At 34.7% G+C, this 12515-nt stretch overlaps 1 protein-coding gene across 5 annotated transcripts in view; it reads right to left on the bottom strand.

Moving 5' to 3' along the window:
• MON2 (MON2 homolog, regulator of endosome-to-Golgi trafficking) overlaps nucleotides 1-12515 on the bottom strand; it is a 102161-nt gene that overhangs the window by 14336 nt on the left and 75310 nt on the right. For 3 of the 5 annotated variants that reach the window (XM_033116765.1, XM_033116766.1, XM_033116769.1), the window contains 3 exons: nucleotides 11892-11909; nucleotides 11478-11606; nucleotides 7534-7724 (listed from right to left, as the gene is read on the bottom strand). In XM_033116765.1, the coding sequence (XP_032972656.1) occupies nucleotides 7534-7724; nucleotides 11478-11606; nucleotides 11892-11909 (338 nt within the window). The remainder of the gene's footprint in view (nucleotides 1-7533; nucleotides 7725-11477; nucleotides 11607-11891; nucleotides 11910-12515) is intronic. The other 2 variants (XM_033116767.1, XM_033116768.1) reach the window with 1 other exon arrangement.

Below are 12515 nucleotides of genomic sequence, written 5' to 3'. Positions count from 1 at the left end.
CTATTTATAGGTATTAAAGTACACATGCACACGAATGCCAATTGGCTGACTACCAATAAAAAAAGCTTATTAGAAACATACTCAATACTAATATTATGGGATCATATATCAGAAACACTAAACTGTATTTTTTAAATTATCTTATCATGAGGGAAGGGAGTAGAATACAAAGCTAAAAACTGAAATGTTCACTTTTCCTAATCTTAATGATCAATAAAATTAGGAAATCATTCGATTGTACACAGTTTGGGTAATTTGATCTCAGAACCCAAACTAATAGTTATTTATTTTAATTTATAGTTAGTATCTTTACCCGATACATGGAGCACATCAACAATATTGGTTGAGCTTTAAAACAGGCTAATGATTAACAGAATTTACCTAAAAATTATAAGGGGAGATGGTCAATACTGTAGGTACAAATGGGCCATATAAGATCCTTATATTCTCTAAGTTTGGGAACTACAGTAGGGATATTTTAAAAAATGATTTTCATTAATCTTTATTTGAAATAAAATAGCCTTCAAACTGATATTGTTTGTATTTTTTGGTAGTTCTCTCTGAACAGTACATTAAAAAAATTTATTGAGATATAATTCATATACCATAAATTTATCCTTTCAAAGTGTATAATTCAGTGCTTTTTAGTATATTCACAAAATTGTGCAACGACCGTCACTTTTAATTCTAGAATATTTTCATCACCCTCCAAAAAAACTATCAATTAGTAGTCACTCACCATTCTCCCCTCCTTCCACTTCTGACAACCACTAGTCTACTTTCTGTCACTATGGATATGCCTATTCTGGACATATCACATAAATAAGATCATATAATATATGGCCTTTTGTGTCTGGTTTCTTTCACTTAGTATAATGTTTTCAGTATTCATCTATGTCATAGCAAGCATCAATATTACATTCCTTTCCATAGCAGAATATTTCTCCGTATGGATGTACCACATTTAATTTGTCTCTTTATCAGCTGATGAACTTCGGGATTGTTTTCACTTTTTGTCTATTATGATAATGCTGCTATGAGCATTAGTATACAAGTTTTTGTGTGAACGTTTCATTTCAATTATTTTGGGTAGTACTTAGTAATTTTTAACTTAAGGCCCACAGACCATTTATTGTATAAATTCACACTTGCCCACGTCTCTTCTAATAGTTGTACTCATTGCAAACAAAACAAAACCCAAAACTAAAAGCTTATTCAGAGGAGATATCATAGTGAGCACTTCATTTTTATTACCAACTAACTAGTGACGAAGTGAAACGCTCTCTGTTTCTCTCCACTTTATCTATTAATTAGTGGGACATCTGTTACTCAGCAAAATTCCTGTGCTCAACACACTAGGGTGCCCAAGAGATCCACACATCTGAACATCTGAAGGTGGGTGGACTGGAACGCATATGGTAGGTGGAACTGAAGGGATGGCAGGGATGATGCCTGTAACTGCACAGCCCAAGGGAGCACAGCAGAAGAGGCAGAGATGGGGCCACAACTCCAGAACCCCGTTCCAGGGCCTCCGCAGGGTGAGCGCCAGAGGCACTGGCTTCCTCCCCTGGCTGTGGAAATGAAGCACCACTGGAGCTTGGTAACAGCAGCGGAGGTGGTGCACATATCTCTTGCTACCAGGTCAAAGCAGAGCCAGCCGCCACAAGAAATCAGGAAGCAGCAATGGCAGGGCTCGGGACCCCTGCTCCAGACACATTGCCTGCCTGAGACTCAGACAACCTAGATGCATCAGGGGCGTGGCCATCTCTGTGACCCTGATGGTGATGCCTGCAACAGCAAAGAACCTCACAACAGCAGCAACACTGGAAGCAGCAGGGCACCAGCAACCCCAGAGCAGTAACAAAGAGGGCACATTTGACATATCTGGCAGAGGCCTTAGAATGTGGAAACTGTTGGCTTTCAAATACAACCAGAATTAGCTCAGGTAAGAGAAACCAAAAACTTGTGCTATAGTGCCACCTATTGGAAAACTAAAGAAAGGCCTCGGATTATCAACCTGCTGAATTGTTAACATTAAAGCTATACCTAAAGAAGAAAGGCTTTTGCTACTTCAAATGCACTGGCAGAGGAACAACCCATAAAGCCCCATGGATAATCACAGTAACAAAAAGAAAATGACAATTCTCCAGAAATCAAAGTCACAGAAGATTGTGACTTAAATGATAGAAAATTTAAAATTGTTGTCATGAAGAAACTAAACAAGAAAACTCAGAAAGGCAGTTCAGTGAACTCAGGAATACAATTAATGAAAAGAAGGAATACTTTACCAAAGAGACTGAAACTCTAAAAAAGAACCAAACAGAAATTCTGGAGCTGAACTCAATAAATGAGATGAAGAATGCATTAGAAAGCACTGGAAATAGAGCAAACTGTATGGAAGAGAGAATTAGTGAGCTCGAAGGTATAAGTCTACAAAAAATTCAGGTGGATGAGCAGAGAGAACTAAGAATTTTTTTTTAAATGGAAGAACTCTATGAGAACAATCCAAGTCCATTAGAAAGGGCAACATAAGGATAATGGGTATCCAGAAGGAGAAGAGAGGAAGAAGGGAACAGAGAGCCTATTTATGGAAATAATAGATAGGAACTTACCAGTCCTGGGGAAGGAGCTGGACATAGAAGCACCAGAAGCTAACAGAACACCTAATTACCTCAATACAAAAAGACCTTCTCCAAGATGCGTTGTATTAAAATTATCTGAAGTCAATGATAAAAAAAGAATTTTTAAGGTAGCCAGGGGGAAAAAAGACAGTAATTTACAAAGGGACCCCCATCAGACTACATCATCAGATTTCTCAGCAGAAACTCCATAGGCCAGGAGAGAGTGGAATGACATTTTCAAAATAATGAAAAATGAAAACTGTCATACAAGAATAATATATCCAGCTAAGTGATCTTTCAGATATGAAGGAGAAATAAAGGCTTTCCCAGACAAAGAAAAGCAGAAGGAGTTCACTACATCAAAAACTGCCTTACAAGAAATGTTTAAAGGAACTAACTGTTCTACTGGAAATGAAAAGGCAAAAATAAACAAAACTTTGAGTAGGGTGATAGACAGAATCAGATAATTGCAACTCAATTACAGACTGTAATTAAGTGTGAGGCACTTAATTATATCAGGAAGGTTAAAGGGAAAAAAGCATTAAAAATAGTGCTTACTTCAATTTGGTAGTGAACACACAACATAAAAAAAGGACAATTTGTGACAACAAAAACATAACAGGGGAGGAGAAAAAGGACAAAACTTATATAGGCAAATGAAGATAACATGCTATTGGAAGAAAAAGGACTATTTTATCTATAAGATGTTTTGTATAAACCTGATGGTAAATACAAAACAAAAATCACATCATGATCAAGTGGGATTTATTTCAGGGCTGGTTCAAGGATGGTTCATCATCTGCAAATCAATCAACATGACACACCACATTATCAAAACGAAGGATAGAAATCATATGATCATCTCAATAGCTAAAAAAGCATCTGACAAGATTCAACATCCATTTATGATAAAAACTTTCAATAAAATAGGCATAGAAGGAAAGTACCTCAACATAATAAAGGCTAAATAAGACAAACCAATAACTAACATCATAGCAACGTTTCAGTGAAAAACTGAAAGCTTTCTCTTTAAGATCAAGAACAAGACAAAGATGCCCACTCTTGCCACTTCTGTTCATCATAGTATTGAAAGTCCTAGCTAGAGAAAATAGGCAACAAAAAGAAATAAAAGGTACACATACCGGAAAAGAAGAAGTAAAACTGTCAATATTTGTGGATGACATGATTTTACATGTAAAAAACCCTTAAGACTCTACTCCACCCCAAAAAACATGAAAAATAACAAATGAATACAGTAAAGTTGTGGGGTACCAAATCAGTATATAAAATCTGTTGTGTTTCTATACACTAACAACAAAATATCAGAAAGAGAAGTCAAGAAAAGAATCTCATTGGGGTAGCCGGTTAGCTCAGGCGGTTACAGCGTGGTGCTAATAACACCAAGGTTACCGGTTCAGTCCCTGCATGGGCCACACTGTGAGCTGCGCCCTCCTTAAAAAAAAAGAAGAAAGAAAAGAATCTCATTTACAATTCCAACAAAAAGAGTAAAATACCTAGGAATAAATTTAACAAAGTAAGTGAGAGACTTGTACCCTGAAAACTATAAGACATTAATGAAAGAAATTGAAGAAGAAACAAAGAAATGGCAAGTTTTTCTGTGCTTAGGAATTGGAAGAATTAACAATGTTAAAATGTCCATATTACCCCAATGCAATCCATAGATTCAATGCAATCCCTACCAAAACCCCAGTGGCATTTATCATAGAAATACAACAAAAAAAATCCTCCAATTTGTATGAAACCACAAAAGACCATTAACAGCCAAAGCAATCCTGAGAACAAAAGAACAAAGCCAGAGGACTCACACTCCCTTATTTCAAACCACACTATAAAGCTACAGTAATCAAAACAGCATGGTACCGGCAGAAAAACACACATAACTGACCAATGGAACAGAACTGAGAGCCCATAAATAAACCTACACATATATGGACAATTAATTTACAACAATGGATCCAAGAATATACAAAGGAGAGAAGAAAGTCTCTTCATTAAATGGTTTTGGGAAAACTGGACAATGACATATAAAAGAATGAAACTAGACCACTATCTTACACCATACACAAAAATTAACTCGAAATGGATTAAAGACCTGAAACAGTACGATACACAGAAGACAACATAGGTCCTAAGTTCCTGGATATCAGTTAGCAATGTTTTGGTGGATTTGACCTCAACAGCTAGGGAAACAAAAACACAAATAAACAAACTGGACTACATCAACTAAAAAGCTTTGGCACAGCAAAGGAAAACATCAACAAAATGAAAAGGAAACCAACCGAATGGGAAAAGATATTTTCAAATGATACTTCAGACAAGGAGTTAGAATCCAAAATATATCAAGAACTCATATAACTGCCCTCCCCCCAAATCAAACAACCTGATTAAAAAAATGGGCAAAGGATCTGAATAGATAGCTTTTCAAGGAAGACATCAGATGATCAACAGGTATATGAAAAGATGTTCAACATCACTAATTATTAGGGAAACACAAATCAAAACTACAATGAGATATCACCTTGCACCTGTTAAAATGGCTATTATCAAAAAGACAAGAAATAACAAGTGTTGGAGAGGATGTGGAGAAAAGGGAACTCTCATACACTGTTATGGGGGTTGTAAATTGCTGCAGCAACTATGGAGCTTCCTCAGAAATAACCTAAGTGTCCATCACTGGATAACCAGATAAAGTTATACACACACACACACACACACACACACACACACACACACACACACGATGGAATACTACTCGGCCGTAAAAAAGATGAAATATTGCCATTTGTGACAACATGGATGGACTTGCGGGTATTATGCTAAGTAAAATAAGTCAGATAGAAAAGGATAAAAATTGTATGATTTCACTCATGTGGAATATAAAAAAAGAGAAACAATAAAAGCAAACTCATCGATAAGGACAACAGATTGGTGGTTATCAGAAGGGAAGAAAGGTAGGGGGGCAAAACGGGTTTTTATCTTTTTAGGGTCAAATGTATGGTGACAGACGGAAACTAGACTTTCGGTGGTGAGCACGCTATAGTGTACACACATATCGAATTATAATGTTGCACACCTGAAACTTATATAATGTTATAAACCAATGTCACCTCAATTTTGAAAAAAAGTTTATTCAACATATTAATAGGGCAACATGCATAAACAGATAATTGGGGACCAAAGGAGAAAGTTTAAATTCTAAATCTATTTGTTTTATATAAATTAACAGTGATTTGGGCAATGAAGTCCACAAAGGAACACAAATTTTCAGGGTTATTTTAAAGATAAAAACATGATTTGTTTGAATATGCTTTGTGAGTCCCTATAATTTTTATTCAAATACAAACAGTATGTTTGCATTGGTATCAATCAAATTTCTAGAGATAATACACACGAAAGCAAAACAGAGTTTGATGATCTTCAGAAACAGAAATTAGAATCACATGTCCTAGGTTAACCCTTATGCACTCTACAACTTTTCTTTACTGAATAACTAAACAACATTAGAAAGGTAGGCAGAATCTCTTCAGTTAAATCATTCTGTTGTGGATTCATCTGATATTATGAATGTGCCAATGTAGGATTTTTCTCAAAGTGTATCAAATTCATAATTTAAATGGTTATGGTTTCAAACTAATAATTTTAAATGGTTATATAGCAGTGCATGATACATTTATCATTTTATAGTTTTAAAAAATGATTAATGGGTGTAAAAATAGAAAAATTTTTGTTGTCACAGAATTTCACTATCATAGCACAAAAGAAAATTCGATTGTAGAACTGAAGACTACCTGGCTATCACAGCTATTACAAATGAGTCTGTCGTTAGTAAAATGTCACATTTTAGATAAGTGCCAACCAAAGGAAATTTCTGTGACGAAGGAAATGTTCAATAATTTACACTGTCCAACATGACAGTCACTAGCAACACTTGGCAAGGAGAATTTGAAACCTGTTTAGTGAGACTAAAGAACTGAGTTTTTAATTTTGCTGAATTTAAAAATTATATTAATTGCATCTAGTGACTACTGTATTGGATAATACAGCTCTAGATGAACTGCAGCGAATTTCTCATTCCAAATAGTGAGGGGTCAAAATAGCATCCTTAACCTATGTCTTCAGTTGGATATCATACAATGAAAATCCCATTTTTCTTTGCTAACCCTCATCATGTTTTTTGGGGACCACACTCACATAACTTTTATTTCAGTATATTGTTATAATTGTTCTATTTTCTTATTAGTTATTGTTGTTAATCTCTTAATGTGCCTAATTTATAAATTAAACCTTATTATAGCTATGTATGTACCTATAATACGTAGGTACATACATACATAGGTACATAGGAAAAAACATAGTATATATAGGGTTTGGTGGTTTCAGGCATCCACTGGGGGTCTTGGAATATATTCTCCACGGATAAGGGGGGACAACTGTATTTCTTTTTTAATCTTTTGAGGAACCTCCAAACCTAAACATCTTAAAGAGCTAATCATCACTGCCACTGATCTAATTTATTCTGGTAAAATACTGATTTTCTGACTTTGTTTTCCTTTTGTAATGCCAAATGGGCAACTGGTTTAAAAACTGGATCTTATTAGCTTCATCAAGTTAAAACCATGCTTCCTTAATTATGATGCATTCGTAAGGTCTTATATATAGATTTCTATCTTACAATCAAAACCATTGTAAAGAGCAAAAGTCTCCACTGTTCACATATAATGTATCCAAAGGAAAAATGCCTAATCCAGTTGTGCTTTGTATACAAATCTAGCAATCTTACTAATCAATTACTTTGTTAATGAATAATTAGAAATACTGTTTTTAGAGCAATTATAGGTACAATGTGCAATTCTTGAAAGATTGTCCTAATTGCAAAAATAAATTAGCTGACCTTTTAGTAAAGAGAAAGTCTTCAAAAGTGTTGGCTAGCTCTGGCCACATACTGTCAAATTTTCCAGAAGAAGCATGCTGCCTGGCTACAGGTAGCCCAATAGAAAGAACCTTGAGGAGAGAAGATACTGCTAGTTTCCATGTGCTTTCAGAAGGGCAGGAATACTTCAAACTGAGAGGAACCCTAAGGGTCTGTGAAAATAAAAAGACAGTATGAGATAAGTATTAATTAAACCATAGACACACAACTTTACTTAAAAAAAAAAAAAGATGACAGCAGAGAGAAAAAAATAGCATAGGCATTTTCATTTTAAAAAGGATGTTATTTTCTAGAAACACCAATTCTCAGTCACGGTCCTCAAATCCGACTGCTTAGAAAGATATACTTTTAAAGCCTGTCTCCATTTTATAAGCAACGTCACTGAAGAAGAAACAACCTTTCTGAACCTGTTTCCCATCCTAAAAAATAGGGTTGTTATCTGAAAAGTTAAGAGCAAGAGTAGGAAACTTAAAACTTTGCAGCTTCCCTCAGCTTGATGTTATGGAATTAGAACATTCTGATGCATATTATGTTCTAACAAATTATGTTCTAAAAGAACATAATTTGACTGATGGGATTCTCCCACCCAAGAAAGATCAATATTGCTTATTTTTTCCCAATAATGGTTAGGGGAGAATAAAGATAGCTAAAAGAATCATTAATGTGACGTATATCTAAAATTCACTGAATTTTATCTTCTACTTTAACATTATAACATATTTTTTCCTTTTCCAAATATTTTAGTAAAATTAATAATTCAAGACGATGGTTTATTTTATCTTTCACCCTTGAGGATATAGGAGTAGAGCATCTGAGCTATGTATAGTGACTAAGATGCTGAGACTTACTTTTTAATTGATCAACTTTTGAGACAGGCTGTTGTTAACCATGAAAGCACTAATTTGACAGTGCAGAATAGACTTCTCTGGTCAGAGTCTATGCAGCCAACTAGAAGACCAGACTGACCAAACTATCACAGTGAGTTATCCCAGAGTACCATCAATTAATACTATCAGCACACTGTCAGATAATTTGCATCAGAGTGAAAATTCTGACTTTATGGAACAATTCTAGTCAGAGAAAGAGTATAGAGATAAATTTTCATATTTCAATGTTACGGAGTGGAGTGAATGAACATGAAATCCAATTGTATCATCCCCCACACAAATTATTACTGAGTACTCACATAGTACTCATAGGAACCATGATATATTAGCAGGAAGTGGACCTCCACTAACAGAGAATTAGGTTACCCAGAATTTGTTGATCCCTTTCCCCTCCCCACCTGCTCTGGGGGAAGCTGACCCCACCTTCAATAGGGAATTAGGGTAAGGAGACGATTACCTTATTAAACCAATCGACTCCATTTCCCTGGCTTTAATCGCTGGTTTAAGATTAGACATGGGACTAAAGCTGGTCCACTTTAGGTTAATTTAGGGAACTTAAGAATAACAATGTAACAGAAGCACGTGTACACACACACACATACACACACACACCCCTCCTACTGGACATATAATGCCTTTTTTAGTCTAAAGCTATAAGGAAAAACAGGATGCACTCAACCCTTAGCAAGCAGACCATAGAGTAAAAAATTGGGGTTTTGGTGATACTACTGAATCTCTGAATTTTCCAACTAAGCACACTAATAAATCCTTTTTATTGTTAAAACTAGTCAGAGCCTGAATGTATGTCATTTGCAAACGAAAGGATACTAAATTATACTAGGGCCATCCTGAGTTAACATTTTATAACTCAAGGTTAGACTGAGTTTGGTTTACTACTCAGTAAAGTATGGTTTACTACTGCAATTAGTATTTTACTGAAATTAAGGGAACATTAAGCACAATAGATCTGTTCGATTTATACATTTTATTTTTTAACATATTTAAGCAAATAACAAAGGGATTGGAATCTACTGCATACTCAGTAAATGTATGTGGAACTGGGAAATTCAGTCTTGCTGTCACAAAGCTCACACTTTTTGAGAAAGGAAGAGCCTTGCCCAGTTAACCACAATACAGTGCAGTTAAGTGGCATCAACTAAGTGCGAGTACAGAAAGGCATTATTTAATTCCTTTAAAAATGCAAACTGATTCATGCCACTCTTCAATGTTCGACCCTTCAATCGTTAAAGAATAAAGTCTGATTCCTTATGAATAAAACCCATAGCTATCTTTTCAGAATTATTCCAGACCTTGTCACCTCCCTAAATTGAATGTCTCAACAGTTCTTTAAAATATATCATGATCTTTTATGCTGCTTAATTTACCTATAAATTAGGTAATAAATTTACCTCTCCCTTTTTATCTACCAAACGCTATTACTCCTTCAGGTGTCACTTCTGTTAATCCTTGCCAAAATCCCATAGGCAGTTTAGTTACTTCCTTATCTATGGGAGAAACTAAGTTTTATTCAGCAGACTACTTGACAAATATTATTATTAGGTTGGGGCAAACGTAATTGCAATTTTTGCAATTATTTTTAGCCTTTTAAACCGCAATTACTTTTGCACCAACCTAATAAATGCTGTATCTCAATTGGTTGGTTCTCTTTTTAGTTAAGACATGTAAGTGGTATTAGTATTATCCTTTTTTTACACATGAGAAGCATTCTCAGACCGGTTCATTTGCCCAAAATCATAGAGCAGCAAGTAAATTGCAGGGCACTATTTCTAAGCCAGGTCTATCTGAATGCAAAGCTGCCTCCACTCTGTGGTTGTCACTTAGCGCTTAACACACTGTATTATTATTTACCTTTCTATATTCCTATATTGAATTATTAAATGTAAGAATTATCTTACTCATTTTTTAATCTTTACTATTTAGTTAGTAGCTAGTAAGAGAGATGACTGAAAAAATATTCTTAATAAATGAGGAGAGAGAGGACAGTTACGATGGAGTGAGTGGTGAGTGGTAAAAAATACAACAAAGTCAAGAGAAGAAAGAGTTTTAAGAAGACAAAGGCAGTAGTACCACGTTATAGGGAAGATAAAGAATTAGAAAAGGGCTTAGAGTTTGAGGATTTGATCTTCTGTAACTTTAAGCAAGTACTTTCTGTAGCACAATATGGAAGTAAGCCAGCATACAATAAATAGGTCGAGTGACTGGTGGCTAGGTGAGGGCCAGAAGCTAAGTAAAGGAAAGTTGAAAGAGGATGGCAATTTGAGTAGGAAGTAAACGAAGAGAAAGTACTTGTATAAAAGGCTTATTCACCTTTCCAAGATAAAGTCTAAGAGGCTGAAAGGAAAATGAAGGAAAAAATCACTAACAGAGAAAGGTGGGAAGAAGAAAGGATGGACACAAAGAAAGAAACAGAGAAAGGTGTTCTTTGAGGGCAGTCTGTTCATATTGGCCTCTTTTTGTTCAGTAAATAAGAGGCACATCGGTGTGCTAGGGGAAGAGCAAGGTTTAAGTTGGTCCTTCAAATTAGAGGGAAAAACAAGAAATAAACTTTGGAGGAATGGGGCACAGTCAATAGAGATGGATTCTGAAGATGACTGCCAGAAGACAGTATGCGTGATCGATCAGTGAAAACAAAGGGCTGCATTGTGAATTTCTCCCTGAATGCTCATCGACTTCAAAATACGACAAGTACTATCAAAATACGACAAGTACTATCTTAAGAACCTGGATCCTCATTGTCTTATGTAGCAAAATTTAACAATTGTAAAAAATCTAATGCATACTTACTTTAAAATATTTTTCATTAAAAAAACCTCATACATTAGAAAAACAGCTTCCTAAATATTATTCGCGAATGTTGGAGAAAAGTCACTATAAATAATAATATAAATTATATTTTCTATTTATCTCAATATACGATAATATATTATTACCTAAAGAGTAATTTCAATAATACTGTCATCGTCAAATGAAAATGTAGAAATTAAAAAAAAGAGATACCTTAATAATATTCTGGAGTACTTTCTCATTCACCACTGCTTTGTGACAGGCTGTTTTTTGGTACAAATCCACAACTACTTCTAAAGACCTTTCAGCAAACGGTACATAATTCAAGGCTACCCATTCCGCCTAGAAAGTAATATTTTCAAATGAAGTTAAAATAAATGAGATTAAATGAAATCATATTGTTTTCAAAGAGAAAGCTTCTTGGTCTTAAAGTTCAGTCCTTGGTTTTAGGTCAGATTATATCACATGCAAAGTTTTCAAAGAGATATGTACTTCATGAAATAATTTTCAGCCAGGCAAAAATTAAAACTATCGGAAAAAGCACACAGAGCATTCTATCAGGAACTGGGAAAGATGTACTTTATTTGTTGCCAATAGGTTAGGACAATTTTAGGAAATTTAACTCACCGGTGCAAATAGTTGGATCTATTGTGATTCCATTGTGTTGCAAGACAAATAGAATGAGAAAAGTTAATACACATTAAAACTACTTTTCGGACCATGTAAAATTATAATTTTAATGTTGTGTGAACAAAATCAGCATGTGCACGCATTCAGAAATTTACTTTTCCCCTAAGCCAAAACAAAGTTCAAGTTTGCCAATTATGGCTATAAATCTTTTATGTAAAATCCAACTGAATTTCACACCAGTAGTAGACAACTTCTTATTTAGTACACACAGATATTTTCATTTTGCATTGCAGGTATCTATTTTAGATAAAATTAGGCTTAGGGATTTAGAAACCATTTTGTAATGGTATGGGGCAGCTAAGAAAGGAACTTTGAAGGAAGATGTCCTATAGAGTAATATGAAATGCCAAACTTCCTGGAGAATCACGTGTGAAATGAAAATCATAAATAAGAAAAAAAGAAACACAGAAAAGATTTTTCAAATATTTCTTTTCAGCTTAAACTGTTAACAAACATATGCAAGTTTATTTGTGAATGAAAAGTTTCTGAGATAATCAGAGTCCATCTTAAGTGGAATTGACTTGCATTTACAAGTCATGAAATCTTACAAAGTAAATGTAA

Source organism: Rhinolophus ferrumequinum, chromosome 10 (genome assembly GCF_004115265.2).
Source record: "Rhinolophus ferrumequinum isolate MPI-CBG mRhiFer1 chromosome 10, mRhiFer1_v1.p, whole genome shotgun sequence".
Classification (NCBI taxonomy): domain Eukaryota; kingdom Metazoa; phylum Chordata; class Mammalia; order Chiroptera; family Rhinolophidae; genus Rhinolophus; species Rhinolophus ferrumequinum.
This window is presented reverse-complemented; position numbering and strand designations above follow the sequence as displayed.